The 20730-nt window shown below is 50.5% G+C and overlaps 1 protein-coding gene across 1 annotated transcript in view; it reads left to right on the forward strand.

The window, feature by feature from the left end:
* Positions 1 to 2440: 2440 nt before the first annotated feature.
* Positions 2441 to 20730, forward strand: part of LOC132832565 (gamma-aminobutyric acid type B receptor subunit 1-like) — a 64235-nt gene continuing 45945 nt past the window's right edge. Inside the window, exons 1-2 of the mRNA XM_060850656.1 lie at positions 2441 to 2620; positions 12067 to 12303. Coding sequence (XP_060706639.1) covers positions 2441 to 2620; positions 12067 to 12303 — 417 coding nt within the window. The remainder of the gene's footprint in view (positions 2621 to 12066; positions 12304 to 20730) is intronic.

Genomic DNA, 20730 nt, shown 5'->3' on the forward strand with positions numbered 1-20730 from the left:
CTGTAACCCACACACACCCAGACTGCACCCATACAGGGACACCCCGATACTGTAACCCACACACACCCAGACTGCACCCATACAGGGACACCCCGATACTGTAACCCACACACACTCAGACTGCACCCATACAGGGACACCCCGATACAGTTACACACACACACCCAGACCACACCCATACAGGGACACCCCGATACTGTAACCCACACACACCCAGACTGAACCCATACAGGGACACCCCGATACTGTAACCCACACACACCCAGACTGCACCCATACAGGGACACCCTGATACTGTAACCCACACACACCCAGACTGCACCCATACAGGGACACCCCAACGGTAATCCAACACACCCAGACTGCACCCATACAGGGACACCCCGACACTGTAACCCACACACACCCAGACTGGACCCATACAGGGACACCCCTATACTGTAACCCACACACACCCAGACTGGACCCATACAGGGACACCCCTATACTGTAACCCACACACACCCAGACTGCACCCATACAGGGACACCCTGATACTGTAACCCACACACACCCAGACTGCACCCATACAGGGACACCCCAACGGTAATCCAACACACCCAGACTGCACCCATACAGGGACACCCCGATACTGTAACCCACACACACCCAGACTGCACCCATACAGGGACACCCCGACACTGTAACCCACACACACCCAGACTGCACCCATACAGGGACACCCCGATACTGTAACCCACACACACCCAGACTGCACCCATACAGGGACACCCCGATACTGTAACCCACACACACCCAGACTGCACCCATACAGGGACACCCCGATACTGTAACCCACACACACCCAGACTGCACCCATACAGGGACACACCGATACTGTAACCCACACACACCCAGACCGCACCCATACAGGGACACCCCGATACTGTAACCCACACACACCCAGACCGCACCCATACAGGGACACCCCGATACTGTAACCCACACACACCCAGACTGCACCCATACAGGGACACCCCGATACTGTAACCCACACACACCCAGACCGCACCCATACAGGGACACCCCGATACTGTAACCCACACACACCCAGACCGCACCCATACAGGGACATCCCGATACTGTAACCCACACACACCCAGACCGCACCCATACAGGGACACCCCGATACTGGAACCCACACACACCCAGACTGCACCCATACAGGGACATCCCGATACTGTAACCCACACACACCCAGACCACACCCATACAGGGACACCCCGATACTGTAACCCACACACACCCAGACCGCATCCATACAGGGACACCCCGACACTGTAACCCACACACACCCAGACCGCACCCATACTGGGACACCCCGACACTGTAAACCACACACACCCAGACCGCACCCATACAGGGACACCCCGACACTGTAACCCACACACACCCAGACCGCACCCATACAGGGACACCCCGATACTGTAACCCACACACACCCAGACCGCACCCATACAGGGACACCCCGATACTGTAACCCACACACACCCAGACCGCACCCATACAGGGACACCCCGATACTGGAACCCACACACACCCAGACCGCACCCATACAGGCACACCCCGATACTGTAACCCACACACACCCAGACCGCACCCATACAGGGACACCCCGATACTGTAACCCACACACACCCAGACCGCACCCATACAGGGACACCCCGATACTGTAACCCACACACACCCAGACAGCACCCATACAGGGACACCCCGATACTGTAACCCACACACACCGAGACCACACCCATACAGGGACACCCTGATACAGTAACCCACACACACCCAGACTGCACCCATGCAGGGACATGCCGATACTGTAACCCACACACACCCAGTCTGCACCCATAAAAGGGACACCCCGATACTGTAACCCACACACACCCAGACTGCACCCATACAGGGACACCCAAATGGTAACCCATACACACCCAGAACTGCACCCATACAGGGACACCCTGATACTGTAACCCACACCCCCCCCCCAAGAATGCACCCATGTCAAAGAACAAAGAGGATTTACAGCCCAGGAACAGGCCCTTTGGCCCTCCAAGATTGAGTCGATCCAAATGTACTGTCTAAACCTTTCGCCCAATTCCTAATCATCTGTATCCCTCTGCCCCCCACCTCCTCATGCATCTGTCCAGACTCACCTTAAATGAATCTACCGTGCCTGCCTCTACCCCCTCTGCCAGAGGGGCTGACTGTTCCCAGTCAGGGGGAGATTAACCATCTCCCCCTTCCCCTCACAGTCAGACACAGGGGCAGCCTGTTCCCAGACAGGGGGTGGAATTAACCATCTCCCCCTTCCCCTCACAGTCAGACACAGGGGCAGCCTGTTCCCAGTCACGGGGTGGAATTAACCATCTGCCCCCTTCCCCTCACAGTCAGACACGGGGAGATGGGGGAGGAAGATGGGTTAACCCTGATGTGCGGTACTTGTGCCCTGCACTCTCACACCCTGCAGGCCTGTGCTGCTGTCTGTGTCGATGCTGACGTTAATGCCCTTCTGTCGCTGACTCAGCCCTCCCCTGGCCAGCACACCCAACTCCGTTTACCCAGCCTGGGAGCCTCCTGCGTGGTAAGGTCATTACCGCCTCCCTTAATCCTGCGACCCATCCCAACGGCTGATAGCTAATTCGGTGTGACGACCCAGATGGCTGTGCCTCTCTGTAAACAACACATCGAGAGTGGGCCATCCAGTCTGGACTGAGCACCTTACAGCTGACAAAGGCTCAGCAGCTCATCCATCCCTGTGCTGGGGGAACCCAATGGGTCTAGCCATTCCAAACCAGAGTCAAACCGTCCCATATACAGGACGCTCTGGACCAGATTGATAGTATTCTGCACGCCATTTTGTCCTATTACCCGACACACACCCATATGGTCAGGCTTTGGATTACACTATTATGTACGAGACCAGAATTGCGACTGTCTGTGTGGGGTTTGCACATTCCCCTCCAAGTGTCAGAGTGGGTTTCCACCGGGTGCTCCGGTTTCCTCCCGCAGGTTAGGGTGGATTGGCCGTGCTAAATTGTCCCATAGTGTTCAGGGATGTGTAGGTTAGGGTAGATTGGCCATGCTAAATTGTCCCATAGTGTTCAGGGATGTGCAGGTTAGGGTGGATTGGCCATGGGAAATTGTCCCATAGTGACCAGGGATGTGCAGGTTAGGGTGGATTGGCCATGGGAAATGATGGGATGGGGTGGGATGGGATGGGGTGGGGCAGGTCTCAGTGGGATGCTGTTCAGAGGGTCGGGGTGGACTCAATGGACCGAATGGCTGGCTCCCACACTATGGGGATTCTATGGTACATTTTATGGTCACCATCGAACAGAGGGACCTGGAGGCTCAGGGGCATCACTCCTTGGAAGTGGCGTTCCTGGTAGACAGGGTAACATTTGACACACTTGTCTTTGTCAGTGACAGTACGGAGTATAGGAGGTGGGACGCCATGGAGCAGCTGTACGGAATGCTGCTGAGGCCACTTTTGGAATACTATGGCCAGTTCTGGTGACGTACGTTAGGGTGCAGTACACCCAAAACAATGGAGGCTGTTGAAAACTATGGAGGGTGTAGGAAGTTGCTTAAGGGGGCAAAACCTAAGAGGCCAAAGAGAGGGCGCGGAATTCTTTGGTGGATCAAGGAATACCCCTGCGGCTTTTCATTTGTAAGTTGAGGGTAAGAAGACTAGCGGGGGAAAGAGTAGGACCTATTAGTGGTCAAAGAGGCCAACAGTGGGTGAGGTCCGAAATGAATACTTCCTCACCTGTACTCACGGAGGAGAAAGTCATGGTAACACGGATAACCAGTTGTGATGGTGAGGTTACGATTAATAAAGAGGAGGGATTAGGTGTTTTTGCAAGCGTACTGAGGCAAAATATCTGACGGCCTTTTCAGATGTATCCCAGGCTGCTAAGGGAAGTGAGACAGGAGATCGCTGGGGCCCCGTTGGGTATATTTAATTCTTCGCTGGCCACAGTTGTAGGGCCAAGAGGAGAGCTAACATGGCCCCTTCGTTCAAGACGGGCAGCAGGGAGAGACCAGGTCATGACAGAGCAGATAGACGATCATCGGTGGGAGAGATATCATTGGAAAGAATCCTTAAGGACGAGATTAATCAATACTTGGGAAGCCATGCCATTTTTATGAGTGGGGGGGAGGGGGTGATGGTGGAGATCCTGTCTGATTAATTGAGTTGAGGTTTTTTTTTTGAAAAGGTAACGACGAGGGCAGTGCAAGTCGATATAGTTTGTGTGGACTTCAGGAAGGCCCCACATGGAGGGCAATGGGAACGCATTGGATCCAAGACAATGGATCCAAAATTGGCTTCCAAAGGGAAAGCCGAGGGGGGTCTATTTCTAATTGGAAGCCCATGGGCCGTAGGGATTGATACTGGGACCTCTGCTGCTCCTTTTGTAACATTAATAACTTGAATGTGAATGAAGAAGGTATAATTAGCACGTTTGCTCTCTGGGGTGAAACCTGGGGGCGTGTGTTGCTGGTGAGGAGAGGGGTCTCAGACGACAAACCCCCACATTGATCTCCTGGTAAACTGGGCAGAGCAATGGCAGATGGGTGTTTAACCCTGACACGTTGAGGTGACATTGTCGATGTCCTTTCCTTATGAGGCATCCCAATTTCCAAATTCTCCTTCCTTTGTTAACTTTCTCTCTCTCTCATTCCCACAGAAGCTGTTGACCTCCCACAGAAATCTATCTTTAAGTCACATGTCATTACTGCGTTGCCTTTTCCTGAGTAAGATTAGTCAGCGCACCGGCTCAGGGGATATTCGCTGCGCTGTGAATTGAGCCAAGGGATCATCGGAGCCCAGAGAAAGAAAGCTGAAAGGCAGTTTTAAATCCACCTTTGAAGAAATGTGGGACTGACGTCAATATGTGGGAGGAAAGACACAGTGATCTATGGTGATTGTGTCTCATTACTGAACACATTATACAGATTGCCAAAGGATCCGGGAAATATTGGTCAAGGAATGAACATGGTTTGAGTCTTTCTATCCTTATCCAACTTATTTTTTTTAATCCATCTCAAAATGGTGCTGGGTAGTGGTGACAAAACATTTTTCACTGTACCTTCAAGACATATGTGGCCATAAATCAATCATTTCTTCATCCTGTGACTGTATATTTATTGGGTTAAAGATCAGAAGACAGCTTTGGTGTGGTGAAATAGCTGTCTCTTGCATTGGTTCTCCAAACCAATAACACACTCTGCTGTAGGAAGGATGTTGTGAAAGGGCTGACAAAAGATTTACAAGGATGTTGCCAGGGTTGGAGGGTTTGAGCCAGGGTTGGATGGTTTGAGCTACAGGGAGAGGCTGAATAGGCCGGGACTGTTTTCCCTGGAGCGTTGGAGGCTGAGGGGTGACCTTATAGAGGTTTATAAAATCAGGAGGGACAGGTATGGAGCGAATAACCTTCCCAGGGTAAGAGAGTCCAGAAATAGAGGGCTTAGGTTTAGGGTGAGAGGGGAAAAGATTTAAAAAGGACCTAAGGGGGTGCTGCATGTATGGAATGAGCTGCCAGAGGAAGTGGTGGAGGCTGGTACAATTACAGCATTTAAATGGCATTTGGATGGGTACATGAATAGGAAGGGTTGAGAGAGATATGGGCCAGGTGCTGGCAAATGGGACGAGATCAGTTCAGGATGTCCGATCGACATGGGTGAGTTGGACCCAAGGACCACATCCTTAAGACTCTGGACTCAATGAGTACATTGGCAGAACTCAAAAAACTCAATACTTTTTTCCTGTTCTGCTAGCGACAAGATACGGAGTTGCTGAATTGCAGAGGGACTGCAGAGGGGTACTCTGTGCACCATGATAAACACCATCCAATAATCTCCAAACAAGGCCCGCTTCTGATATCTGTTCTGAAAGCATGTTTCTCTTTGAAAGTCTAGCTCCAGTTAATACCAGATCTACAAGGGACCGAGACGAGGAAGGACTGCTTCCCTCAAAGAATGGCAAATCTTTAGAATTCTCCACCTCAAGGGTGCAGAAGTTTAGACACCTACAACTTCCAGGTCAGAGGTCAGCAAGCAGTTGCTAGGTTCTGAAGATGTCTCGGGATAGGCAGGAGCTCACTGTTAGCTTCTCGAGGCCAACCAGAAGATGGTTCCCCAATCAGAAGGGGAAAAAAAAACACAAAGCGGGAAAATGCCAAAGAACTGTGGACGTCGGAAATCAACTGGCAAGAGCCACACGCAACAAATTAAACATGGAAAATACAGGAAAACAGCACTGAGGTAGAACAGAAGCAAAACAGATGACCCATTTAATGTGCCATACACTAGGCACATTTGTAAAGCTAGTTATCCTGTAAAAGAGTACATTCAACCCTGAGGGAATCCCTCATTCATTGTCTCCCTTTAAACTGGTGCCTAGGTGCCTAACACAGGCAGGTCTGGTGTTAACCGCAACTCGGTTTCCAAAGAGAGCCGTGCTTTCGGGACAGATGTCAGAAACGGGCAGCACATTGGCACAGTGGTTAGCACTGCTGCCTCACGGCGTCAGGGACCCAGGTTTGATTCCAGCCTCAGGTGACTGTCTGTGTGAGGTCTGTACATTCTCCCCGTGTCTGTGCGGGTTTCCCCCGGGTGCTCCGGTTTCCTCCCACACTCCAAAGATGTCCAGGTTAGGGTGGATTGGCCATGGCTAAATTGCCCGTGGTGTTTAGGGATGCGTAGGCTAAGTGCATCAGTCTGGGGTAATTGTAGAGTAGTAGGGGATGGGTCTGGATGGGTGACTCTTCGGAGGGTTGGTCTGGACTTGTTGGGCCGAAGGGCCTGTTTCCACACTGTAGGAATTCTATGAATCTAGAATTCTAAGCCTTGAAAATAAAATTCCCTGGGAAAATGATCATTCCCAGCATCCTTCATGGTATAAATGGGACACTGAGTTGTAATAACACTCAGGACGGAGGATTTAACAGTAAACCTCTCGCCTCAGGCGACTGTCTGTGTGGAGTTTGCACATTCTCCCCGTGTCTGCGCGGGTTTCCTCCGGGTGCTCCGGTTTCCTCCCACAGTCCAAAGATGCGCAGGATAGGGTGGATTGGCCGTGCTAAATTGCCCGTAGTGTTAGGTGAAGAGGTAAATGTAGGGGAATGGGTCTGGGTAGGTCCCTCTTCGGAGGGTCGGTGTGGACTTGTTGGGCCGAAGGGCCTGTTTCCACACTGTAAGTAATCTAATCTGACCAATTGATTGACGAATAGAAGCAAATGTAGGCCGAAGCCATAATTGAGAGGAGTAAGGATGCTATCCCTCAGGAAATGATAACATTCAACAAGAATGAATACACCCCAGGAAGGCCTAGGTCATGGTACTCAAGTTGTGGTACGTGCCGTTACCCCACTCATTGTTTGGAATGGAATTTGAAGAAGAGACATGATACAAATGGGAATACTAAACAGGCAACCGTACTCACTGGACAAAGAATCAGCTCCAGAATGGATGTTTTAGTCAATTGCACAGCGTTGGATGTTAGACACAAAGATAGGTAGAGGGGACAGGTAGTATTGAGGAGGTGGGGAGGCTGCAGACAGGTGAGGAGAGTGGGCAAAGGACTGGCAGATGGAGTACAACATGGGATGTCATGTACTTTGGTAGGAAGAATACAGGCATGGGGGGGGAAAATTCAGAAATCTGAAGACTCGTGAGTTCAGGTAAACATGTAGGTTGAGTCAGTAGTTAGGAAGGCAAATGCGATGATGATTTGGAGATGCCGGTGTTGGACTGGGGTGTACGAAGTTAAAAATCACACAACACCAGGTTATAGTCCAACAGGTTTAGTTGGAAGCACACTAGCTTTCGGAGCGACGCTCCTTCATCAGGTGGTAGCGGAGGGCTCAATCCTAACACACTATAAATTGTGTGTGTGAGGATTGAGCCCTTTACTACTACCCGACGAAGGAGCGTCGCTCCAAAAGCTAGTGTGTTTCCAATTAAACCTGTTGGACTATAACCTGGTGAAATGCGATGATGGCATTTATTTTGAGAGGACTTGAATATAAAAGCAGGGGTGTGATTCTGAGGCTCTGTAAGCCTCTGCTCAGACCACAGTTGGAGAATTGTGTGCAGTCTGGGGCCCCATACCTCAGGAAGGATGTACTGGCCCTGGGGCGTGTTCAGAGGAGGTTGGCGAGAATGGTCCCTGCAATGAAAAGCTTAACATATGAGGAACGTTTGAGGACTCTGGGTTTATACTCGATAGAGTTTAGAAGGATGAGGGGAGAATCTCATTGAAACGTACAGAACACTGAATGACCCAGGCAGAGTGGATGTTGGGAAGATGTTTCCATTAGTGGGAGAGATTAGGATCTGAGAGCACAGCCTTAGATTAAAGGGAAGACATTTTAGAACAGAGGGCGGAAGTGGGAGAATTAGGATGAGAAACTCGTCACCATTGGTTGAACAGCAGAGCAGACTCAATGGGCTGAATGGCCTAATTTCTGCTCCTATGTCTTATGATGATACATGGTAGTGTATGGAGTGGAATGAGGTTCAAATGACACCAAGATTCTTTAAATAATGAGAACCCAAACTAAGATGAAGGAACATTAAAAATTCAGCCGGCTCCCGGTTTTTGGGAAGGAAATCTGTTGAAATAGACATTGAGTCATCCAGCACAGAAACAGACCCTCCCGGCCCAGCCAGTCCATGCCTGACCATAACCCCAAACTTAAAACTAGTCTCACTTGCCTGCTCCTGGCCCATATCCCTCCTAAGCCTTTCCCGATTCAAATGTCCCCTAAACACTGTAACTGCATCCGTCACTTCCTCTCGAAGTTTATTCCACACTCAAAACGTGTGGGGGGTGGCACGGTGGCTCAGTGGTTAGCACTGCTGCCTCACAGCACCAGGGGTCCTCAGGTTCGATTCCACCCTCGGGCGACTGTGTGTGTGGAGTTTACACATTCTCCCCCGTGTCTGCATGGGTTTGCTCCGGGTGCTCCGGTTTCCTCCCACAGTCACAAAGATGTGCAGGTCAGGGTGAATTGGCCATGCAAATTAATCAGAGGGAAATGGGTCTGGGTGGGTTACCCTTCGGCAGGTCGGTGTGTACTTGCTGGGCTGAAGGGCCTGTTTCCACACTGTAGGGAATCTAATCTAAAACCACACTGTTTTAAAAAAAAATCGCCCCTCATGTCTTTTCTAAAACTTTCCCCTCTCACCTTAAGAATATGCCTTCAAGTTTTGAACTCCCCACCCTCGGGAAAAGATACCCGCCACTCACCTTATCTCTGCACCTCCCAATTTTATAAGCCTCTGTATAAAGGTCACCTCTCGACCTCCTACGTGCTCCAGTGAAAAATGTCGCAGCCGAACCAGTTAGAAGTCAAACTCTCCACTCTCGGCAACATCCTGGTGAATCTCATTTGAACTCTCTCCAGCTGAATAATATCCCTCCTATAACTGAGTAACCTGAACTGTACAACCTCAGCATGACGCCCCAACTCCTGTACTCAAAAGATCTGAGCAATGAAGGCAACTGTGCTGAACACCTTCTTAACCACCCTGTCTGCCTGTGAACTTCAAAGAATTATGTACCTGAACCCCTAGGTCTCTCTGTTGTACAACAGGATTCTGTTACATTGCAGGGATAAACAACTTAATCAGCACAGATGTGGCGTCAAATGAAATACCCTTATTATTGAGAGTACTGTGTATGAAAAAAGATTCAGATGAAGCTGGGTATAGAACACAACAAGGCAACTGTGTTCCAGAAGACAGTAGATTTACAGAATCTGGACATTGCGATCTTACAATCTGAGTGGGCAGCACGGTGGCACAGTGGTTAGCACTGCTGCCTCACAGCGCCAGGGACCCGGGTTCAATTCCTGCCTCAGGCGACTGTCTGTGTGGAGTTTGCACGTTCTCCCCGTGTCTGCGTGGGTTTCCTCCGGGTGCTCCGGTTTCCTCCCACAGTCCGACGATGTGCGGGTCAGGTGAATTGGCCATGCTAAATTGCCCGTAGTGTTAGGTAAGGGGTAAATGTAGGGGTATGGGTGGGTTTCGCTTCGGCGGGTCGGCGTGGACTCGTTAGGCCGAAGGGCCTGTTTCCACACTGTAAGTAATCTAATCTAATCTACATATTGCTCAGGTCCTTACAGGCCTCAGAAGACTGGAGTTTAAAAAAACAAAAAAAAAAGACAAATTATCTCAAAATGCCACTGGGTGAAGAGAAAGTGGCGGGGGGGGGGGGGTGTAAGAGGGCAGAAGGGGGGGGCAAGAGAGAATGGGGGGAGGTGGAAGAAAAGAGCAGGCAGTGATGAGAGAAGGGGACACAAAACAAAGCAGCAGCAGGCACAAGAACAGAAGGCCGTGGAAAAAGCTCAGCAGGTCTGGAGCATCCATGAAGAGAAATCACGTTCACTCTGATTTCCAAAACTGCTGAGGCTTTGCCAGCGCCTTCAGGTTTTGTTTGTGATTTTCAGCAGTTCTTTTGTGTTTTTTTATATAAAGCATTCACAGGTATACCTACGTATTAAATGACTAACTTAGCGACAGACTGAATTCCCCGATCACAGATTAGTTTTGACTATCTGTCTTTTTTTTTAAACACGGCATGCCCCGGAGACCATGAGAAAGGTAGGCTGGAACCCACTAGATAAACAACACTAGCGCGTTCGACTCCAATTGCACCATTCGAGTTAATCACTTTTCCTGTGGTGAAATATTTCCCAATCTGCGCTGCGCTAAGTTATCACTGATTCCAGTTCGCGATGGAAGCAGCAATGCTGTGGTAATTTAGCGCTGAAGAATGAAACAAACAGATCACTTAAATTAAACAACTCAATTAAATTGAGTCAGCTGCACTCAGGAGAGTCAGCTCCTTTGTGAAGCCAAGCTCAACAGTGTGACAAGGCTCAGGTCTTCCTTCCGTTGGCAAAGCGACCTGCACATGTAACGTCTGGCGTGAGTGCGAGTCAGTGAGTGTGGGAGTGACAGCTAGGGACACTCTGCTTCTCTCTCTATCTCTCTGTTGCACCTTTCAAAGTGAAGCACCTTTGCAATGCTTTATATTAACAACAACACCCAACTCTACTCGTTTATTTATTGCCTCTATGACAGTTACACACAGAGAGGAGCAAGGTGCAGATATTCAGTCCCTTGAGCACAATCAACTAATTTATGACTTGGTTAGGCCACTGTTGGAATACTGTGTTCAATTCTGGTCTCCCTGTTATAGAGAAGATGTTGTGAAACTTGAAAGGGTTCAGAAAAGATTTACAAGGATGTTGCCAGGGTTGGAGGGTTTGAGCTACAGGGAGAGGCTGAACAGGCTGGGGCTGTTTTCCCTGGAGCGTCAGAGGCTGAGGGTTGACCTTATAGAGGTTTATAAAATCATGAGGGGCATGGATAGGGTAAATAGACAAAGTCTCTTCCCTGGGGTGGGGGAAGCGGGGAGCGGGGGCAAGGGGAGGGGCGGTGGGGAGTCCAGAACTAGAAGGCATTGAGGGGAAAGATATAAAAGAGACCTAGGGGCAACTTTTTCACGCAGAGGGTGGTGCGTGTATGGAATGAGCTGCCAGAGAAGTGGTGGAGGCTGGTACAATTACAGCATTTAAAAGGCATCTGGATGGGTATATGAATAGGAAGGGTTTGGAGGGATATGGGCCGGGTGCTGGCAGGTGGGACTAGATTAATTTAGGATATGTGGTCAGCATGGACGGGTTGGACTGAAGGGTCTGTTTCCATGCTGCACATAAGACCATAAGGCATAGGAATGGAAGTAAAGCCATTCGGTCCATCGAGTCCACTCCGCCATTCAATCACGGCTGATGGGCATTTCAACATGACTCTAACTCCAACCCATCTAATCTTTCCTCACCGCCCCCAGCCCAGGAAGCAGCCTGGTAAATCTATTCTGCACCTTCTCTCCTCTCTCTCTCTCTCTCTCTCGAACTCTACTTGCCACTGCTTTGCCCACCCAGTATTTACCACCCAGTCAATCTTTGTGTGATCTGAAAACCTCTTGAACATAGCCCCACCTTTAATTCCAAGTCATTGAAGTACACCAGCAATGCCAAGGAACCCAGCACCAAGCCCAGCAGAACCCCAGTGGAAACTGACTCCCAGCCACAGAAACAGCCCTCGATGGTCACCCTCGGCTTCCTCCTGCTCAGCCAACGCTGGATCCGATGTGTCACCTTACCTTCAATTCCCTCAGCTTTTACTTTCTTGACCAGTCTGCTATCAGGGGCCTTATTCTTGCTGAAGCCCACGTACAGCACAAATGCAGTACCTTCATCAATGCTCCTGGTCACCTCCTCATCTCAGTGGTTAAGCGCAACATTCCCTCAGCAAATCCGTGCAGACTATCCCTGATGGATCCCCATGCCTCCGATCTGTCATTCAGAATTCTTTCTTACATTTTCCCCACCATCCTGCGGCTAAACTGACTGGCCTGTAATTTCCCGATCCAACCCTTTTGTTGGATCAGCAGGGCTTCTAGATATCTTTCACCTCAACTGTGACCAGAGGGGATTTGAACATTACTGCTAGGGCCTCCCCAACTCAGACATCTTCTCTCCTGCCTCCCTCAGCAGCTCAAAGACTAACTGACAAATTTGCATAGAATTCCTAAAGCATGGAAGCAGGCCATTCAGCCCATCGAGTTCCATATTGCCCCTTCGAAGAACATCCCATCCAGACCCAGCCCCCTACCCAGTAACCCTGCATTTCCCATGGCTAACCCACCCAGCCTGCACACTACGGCTGATTTAGCACGGCTGATTCACCCTAACTTGCACAAGAATGGACCGCGGGAGGAAACCGGAGCATGCGGAGGAAACCCACGCAAACACGGAGGGAATGTACCAACTCCACACAGACAGTCGCCCGAGGGTGGGATCGAGCCTGGGACCCTGGTGCCGTGAGGCAGCAGCGCTAACCACTGAGCCACCGTGCCTCCCCAACATTTAATAAAGAGAGAGAGAAAAACAACGAAGCTTTCTTTTGATGAAGGTGGGCAGATCTTGAGCGTGGAATTTTGTTGAAGGAGAGAGGGTGAAATAATGCACTTGTTTTAACGTTGCCATGGATCGTTTGACTAACAATGCTGTGGGTCTTTTCAGAATGTTGTGGCCTGAATCAGCTGCTGTGGGAGAATTTGTCACAGCTCTATTCATTAAGGAAGACATTAGTACAATTGAGAGAGATTACCTTAGCTCTAAAAACCAAAGGAGCAAAGGTTAAGAAATCTCTGTATGAGTAGCATTGAGCTCCCTACAATAACTATTTCGTAGGCTGATTGGTCAGAGTATAGGATTTGGGAGGTCACGCTGCGGCTGTACAGGACATTGGTTAGGCCACTGTTGGAATATTGCGTGCAATTCTGGTCTCCTTCCTATCGGAAAAATGTTGTGAAACTTGAAAGGGTTCAGAAAAGATTTACAAGGATGTTGCCAGGGTTGGAGGGTTTGAGCTAGAAGGAGAGGCTGAACAGGCTGGGGCTGTTTTCCCTGGAGCGTCGGAGGCTATGGGGTTTTAAGAGGTTAGAGGTCCATCAAGTCATGAGGGGCATGGATAGGATAAATAGGTAAGGTCTTTCCCTGGGGTGGGGGGAGTCTGGAACTAGAGGGAATAAGTTTAGGGTGAAAAGGGAAAGATTTAAAAGAGACCTAAGGGGCAACGTTTTCACACAGAGGGTGGTATGTGTGCTGAATAAGCTGCCAGAGGATGTGGTGGAGGCTGGTACAATTGCAACATTTAAGAGGCATCTGGATGGGTATATGAATAGCGCTGAAAATGTGTTGCTGGAAAAGTGCAGCAGGTCAGGCAGCATCCAAGGAACAGGAAATTCATCAGGAAAGGCTTATGCCTGAAACGTCGATTCTCCTGCTCCTCGGATGCTGCCTGACCTGTCTGCACTTTTCCAGCAACACATTTTCAGCTCTGATCTCCAGCATCTGCAGACCTCACTTTCTCCTGGGTATATGAATAGGAAGGGTTTGGAGGGATATGGACAGGGTGCTGGCAGGTGGGACCAGATTGGGTTGGGATATCTGGTCGGCACGGACAGGTTGGACTGAAGGGTCTGTTTCCGTGCTGTACATCTCTATAACTCTACGAATCTGACCATGTTACGTGAGTGATTTTACAATTGCTGGCAGTTTTCCAGAACTGTGGGAATTCTGAAAGATCACCGTTAATGCATCAACTGCATATGTAGCTTTAGTGTCTTAAAATACATGATTGCTTGTATCATGTACAACGCAGAGGAAAACCTCTGCGTTGTAATCACTCTCTCAAAGTTTAAAGTGCTCCTTTAAATCTACCTCCTTGAGCTACCTGCTGGTCGTCTAACTTGATATCTCCTGCGGCACGTATTCAAACTTCAGCCCAGAGCTTCCAAAGGAGATAGCTGAGGAGATTGCCGAGGCATTAATGGTGAGCTTGCAGGAAGCACTGGGGTCAGGGAGGGTCCCCGAGGACTAGAAAATGGCTCATGGAACACCCCTGTTTAAGCAGGGAGGGAGGCAGAAGACGGAAAAATATAGGTTGGTTAGCCAGCCCTCAGTCTTTGGTAAGATTTCGGAGTCCCTTATTAAGGAGGAGGTTGGAAGCGGATGGTAAAATAGGGCTGAGTCAGCGCGGCTTGGTCAAAGGAAGTTGACGCCCACCAACATTTGTTAGAATTCTTTGAGGAGGGAACGAGCAAATGAGACAAAGGAGAGCCAGTGGATGTGATCTACTTGGATTTCCAGAAGATGCTGCTCAATAGTAACAGACCATGGAGCAAGGTATTAGCGTGGATAGAGGACAGGCTGTCTGGTAGAAGGCAGAGAGTGGACATAAGGCGGCATCCTTTTCAAGATTAGGTTACTTACAGTGTGGAAACAGGCCCTTCGGCCCAATAAGTCCACACCGACCCTCCGGACCCACCCAGACCCATTCCCGTACATTTACCCCTTCACCCAACACTATGGCCAATTCACCCCTAACCTGCACGTCTTTGGACTGTGGGAGGAAACCGGAGCACCCGGAGGAAACCCACACAGACACAGGGAGAACGTGCAAGCTCTACACAGTCAGTCGCCTGAGGCGGGTCTCTGGCGCTGTGAGGCAGCAGTGCTAACCACTGTGCCACCGTGGCCCCGACAAGATGGCAGCCGATGACCAGTGGAGCTCCGCAGATCACAACTATTCACGTCACACATGAACAATCTGGGAACTGAGGGTGTTGTTACTAGGTTTGCAGATGACACAAGGATAGGTGGAGGGACGGGGTAGTGTTGAGGAGTCGGGGAGGCTGCAGGAGGACTTGGACTTTGCCGAGTGTGAGGGAGCAAAGAGATGGGAGATGGAATACAACGTGGGAAAGAGCGCAGAGCACAGACTGTTTTCCAAATAGGCTAAAGGCTTCGGAACTCTGAAGCACAAAGAGACTTTGGCATCCTATTTCAGGATGGTCTGAAGGTTAACGTGCAGGTTCAGCTGTCGGTGAGGAAGTTCAATGCAATGTCAGCCTTCATTTCAAGAGGGCTGGAAGACAAATGCAGAGGTTGTTCAAGGCTCCGATCAGACTGCATTTGGAATATCGTGAGCAATTTTGGCCCCTGTATCTCAGGAAGGATTTGCAAGCATTGGGGGGTGGGGGGCTGCAGAGGAGGTTTTTACAAGAACGATCTCAGGGACGAAAGGCTTGTCATAGGAGGAGCAGTTGAGGTTGGGTCTGTACTCAATAAGAGTTGAGACGGATGGGGGTGGGCGGTATCTGACTGAAACTTACAGGATACTGAGCGAGCTGATTTCAGGAGATGTCGAAAAGATGTTTGCACAGGTAGGAGAGACCAGGACCCAAGGGCACAGCCTCAGATGTGAAGGGACGCCACTTTAGAACTGAGATGAGGAGGAATTTCTTCAGCCAGAGGGTGGGGAATCTGTGGAAATCCTAGCTGCAGAGGGCTTTGGAGGGCAAGTCATTGAACATCTTTAGGACAGAGGCAGACAGGTTCTCGATTAGTCAGGGGATCAAGGGTGGCAGGAGAAGAAGGTTGAGAAACGTATCGGCCATGATCGAATGGAGGAGCAGAAGTGAATGGGCTGAATGGCCTAATTATGCTCCTATACCCGTGCCCTGAAATATACACAAACACATCTGCTGTTCTTGTTGAACAAGTGTCTGGGACGTAGAATTATAACCTCAAAGTGTTGAGAGTTACTGCATCTCAAATAGACTTCAGAGGTCGGAAAGCATTTTGGGACATTCCGAGTGCGACATAAAACCCAAGCCGTATTTATTTTTGCGCTGCTTAACATTCTGACACGGGGTCAGTCGTTGGAGACAATTCTCACTCCACTTGCTGCGTTAGAGTGGAGTCAAAGTTACAAGAGGGAAAGCAGAAAGCACACTCCCAAGTCAATGAAACGTAAAGGAGAAGGGAAGGCTATTCCCAACACTGGGACATTCTTTGAAAAACGCTCTCCCCTTGATCTGATTCGCTTTTGGAAATCACTGATAAGTCTGTTTACACCACCCCTTTTTCAGGGACTGCATTCCTGATCATTAACTCAAAATGTTCTCATCTCCCCTCTGGCACTTGTGCCAATTAACTACAATTGTGTTCTGGTTCTTGCACTTACAATTAAAACTGTCAGCAACCGTTCAATACACCAAAGCCTCATCCATATTACAAATTAAAAGAAAAAGGGTTTTTGTTTCTGATTAAGTGCCAGAATTTTGCAGCCCCCAGCCAATCCGACAATATATCATCGTGACCTCCACCTCTGTTTCTTTATATCAATCAGAACCCGTCATTTTGCAGATATTGCGCCGAGGAAAAACTCAGCAGGGTCAGGCAGCGTGCGGGCAGCCGCAGATTCGACGTTTCGGGCATAAGCGATTCATCAGGAATTCCGAAACGTCGGTTCTCCTGCTCCTCGGATGCTGCCTGACCTGCTGTGCTTTTCCAGCACCACACTCTCGACTCTGATCTCCAGCGTCTGCAGTCCTCACACTCTCCACTTTGCAGATATAGACCACTTTGTGCACAACATTTAGAAAACAAATATAACGCGTTGCAAGACTGATAAATGCGGTTGATTAGGTCCACTATGACAAATATTGTGTGCGTACAGGGTGGTGATGTTGGGGGGGGGGGGGTCGGGAGACGGGAGTGGAAGTTCAAACTGTCAAAAACAAACCCTAACAGGCAGCCACCACAAGCCCAGTTCGTTGAAGAGACATGGGGAAAGCAACCGACCCTGACTCCTGCTCGGATCTTTCAGCAAGAACTTACAAACATTCAACAGGCCAGGAGCAAAACCTCACCCTGTGGCCAGGTCCTGGAGGGGACTTGACGGGGAGCGATTGCGCTCCTCCCCGGGTAGGAAGGAGGGGGAGAAGACACAACGGGGAGCGGGTCTGGGGAGCCAAGGGGGGGGGGGGTCCCACCTGAGGAAACGTAAACGAGCAGGATTTAAATGGTGAACCATTGCAGCATGCTGTTGTGCAGAGAGACTTTGGAGGTAAAAAATCACAAAAAAAAGGTGATTTGCAGGTAATCAGGAAGGCAAACGGAATACTGCCTTTCATTGCGAGAGGGATTGAAGTTAAGAGCAGGGAGGTTCCACTCCAATAGTACAAGGCGTGGGTCAGGCCACATCGAGAATATTGTGCGCAGTTCGGCTCTCCTCACTTGAGGAAGGATACACTGGTTTTGGAGGTGGTGCAGAGAAGGTATCCCCACTTCGATTCTGGAGACGAGGGGGTTACCCTGCGAGGAGAGGGTGGGATGCTTGGGACTGTGCTCGCTAGAATTTAGAAGAATAAGAGGGGATCTTATAGAAACGTATAAAATCATGAAAGGGATAGGCAAGAGAGAGGCAGGCAAGTTGTTTCCCTGCAGGTGGGTGGGACTGGGACAAGGAAACATGGCCTCAAGATTGGGGTGGGGAGGAGTAGATTGAGGACAGAAATGAGGAGGAACTGCTTTTCCCAGGAGGGCAGTGATCCCATGGAATTCCCTGCCCTGGGCAGCAGCAAAGGCAGCTTCGTTCAATGTATTCAAGACACAGCAGGAATGGATTTGCATGGTCCAGGGAATTAAGGGTTATAGGGTAAACACAGATGGGGTGGATTGAGGGTTATCGGGTAAAAACAGATGATTATGGCTATGGGGGATAATGCACGGTAGGGGGGGGATTGAGGGTTATGGGGGATAATGCACGGTAGGGGGGGATTGAGGGTTATGGGGGATAATGCACGGTAGGGGGGGATTGAGAGTTATGGCGGATAATGCACGGTAGTGGGGGATTGAGGGTTATGGGGGATAATGCCCGGTCGGGGGGGATTGAGGGTTATGCGGGATAATGCACGGTAGGGGGGGATTGAGGGTTATGGGGGATAATGCACGGTAGGGGGGATTGAGGGTTATGGGGGATAATGCCCGGTCGGGGGGGATTGAGGGTTATGGGGGATAATGCACGGTGGGGGGGGATTGAGAGTTATGGGGATAATGCACGGTGGGGGGGATTGAGGGTTATGGGGATAATGCACGGTAGGGGGGGATTGAGGGTTATGGGGATAATGCACGGTAGGGGGGATTGAGGGTTATGGGGGATAATGCACGGTAGGGGGGATTGAGGGTTATGGGGATAATGCACGGTAGGGGGGGATTGAGGGTTATGGGGATAATGCACGGTAGGGGGGATTGAGGGTTATGGGGATAATGCACGGTAGGGGGGGATTGAGGGTTATGGGGGATAATGCACGGTAGGGGGGGATTGAGGGTTATGGGGATAATGCACGGTAGGGGGGGATTGAGGGTTATGGGGGATAATGCACGGTGGGGGGGATTGAGGGTTATGGGGATAATGCACGGTGGGGGGGGATTGAGGGTTATGGGGATAATGCACGGTAGGGGGGATTGAGGGTTATGGGGGATAATGCACGGTAGGGGGGATTGAGGGTTATGGGGGATAATGCACGGTAGGGGGGATTGAGGGTTATGGGGGATAATGCACGGTAGGGGGGATTGGGGGTTATGGGGGATAATGCACGGTAGGGGGGGATTGAGGGTTATGGGGGATAATGCACGGTGGGGGGGATTGAGGGTTATGGGGATAATGCACGGTAGGGGGGATTGAGGGTTATGGGGGATAATGCACGGTGGGGGGGGATTGATGGTTATGGGGATAATGCACGGTAGGGGGGGATTGAGGGTTATGGGGGATAATGCACGGTAGGGGGGGATTGAGGGTTATGGGGGATAATGCACGGTAGGGGGGTGATTGAGGGTTATGGGGGATAATGTACGGGAGGGGGGATTGAGGGTTATGGGGGATAATGCACGGTAGGGGGGGATTGAGGGTTATAGGGATAATGCACGGTAGGGGGGATTGAAGGTTATGGGGGATAATGCACGGTAGGGGGGATTGAGGGTTATGGGGATAATGCACGGTAGGGGGGGATTGAGGGTTATGGGGATAATGCACGGTAGGGGGGATTGAGGGTTATGGGGATAATGCACGGTAGGGGGGGATTGAGGGTTATGGGGGATAATGCACGGTAGGGGGGGATTGAGGGTTATGGGGATAATGCACGGTAGGGGGGGATTGAGGGTTATGGGGATAATGCACGGTGGGGGGGATTGAGGGTTATGGGGGATAATGCACGGTGGGGGGGGATTGAGGGTTATGGGGGATAATGCACGGTAGGGGGGATTGAGGGTTATGGGGGATAATGCACGGTAGGGGGGTTTGAGGGTTATGGGGGATAATGCACGGTGGGGGAGATTGAGGGTTGGGGGGATAATGCACGGTAGTGGGGGATTGAGGGTTATGGGGAATAATGCACGGTGGGGGGGGATTGAGGGTTATGGTGGATAATGCACGGTAGGGGGGATTGAGGGTTATGGGGATAATGCACGGTAGGGGGGGATTGAGAGTTATGGGGTATAATGCACGGTAGGGGGGGATTGAGGGTTATGGGGGATAATGCACGGTAGGGGGGGATTGAGGGTTATGGGGATAATGCACGGTAGGGGGGGATTGAGGGTTATGGGGGATAATGCACGGTAGGGGGGATTGAGGGTTATGGGGATAATGCACGGTAGGGGGGGATTGAGGGTTATGGGGGATAATGCACGGTAGGGGGGGATTGAGGGTTATGGGGGATAATGCACGGTAGGGGGGGGATTGAGGGTTATGGGGATAATGCACGGTAGGGGGGGATTGAGGGTTATGGGGGATAATGCACGGTAGGGGGGGATTGAGGGTTATGGGGATAATGCACGGTAGGGGGGGATTGAGGGTTATGGGGAATAATGCACGGTAGGGGGGTTTGAGGGTTATGGGGGATAATGCACGGTGGGGGAGATTGAGGGTTGGGGGGATAATGCACGGTAGGGGGGATTGAGGGTTATGGGGGATAATGCACCATAGGGGGGGATTGAGGGTTATGGGGGATAATGCACGGTAGGGGGGGATTGAGGGTTATGGGGGATAATGCACGGTAGGGGGGATTGAGGGTTATGGGGATAATGCACGGTAGGGGGGATTGAGGGTTATGGGGGATAATGCACGGTAGGGGGGATTGAGGGTTATGGGGGATAATGCACGGTAGGGGGGATTGAGGGTTATGGGGGATAATGCACGGTAGGGGGGGATTGAGGGTTATGGGGGATAATGCACGGTAGGGGGGATTGAGGGTTATGGGGATAA

The sequence above is a fragment of the Hemiscyllium ocellatum genome, chromosome 35 (genome assembly GCF_020745735.1).
Source record: "Hemiscyllium ocellatum isolate sHemOce1 chromosome 35, sHemOce1.pat.X.cur, whole genome shotgun sequence".
In the NCBI taxonomy this organism is placed as follows: Eukaryota; Metazoa; Chordata; class Chondrichthyes; order Orectolobiformes; family Hemiscylliidae; genus Hemiscyllium; species Hemiscyllium ocellatum.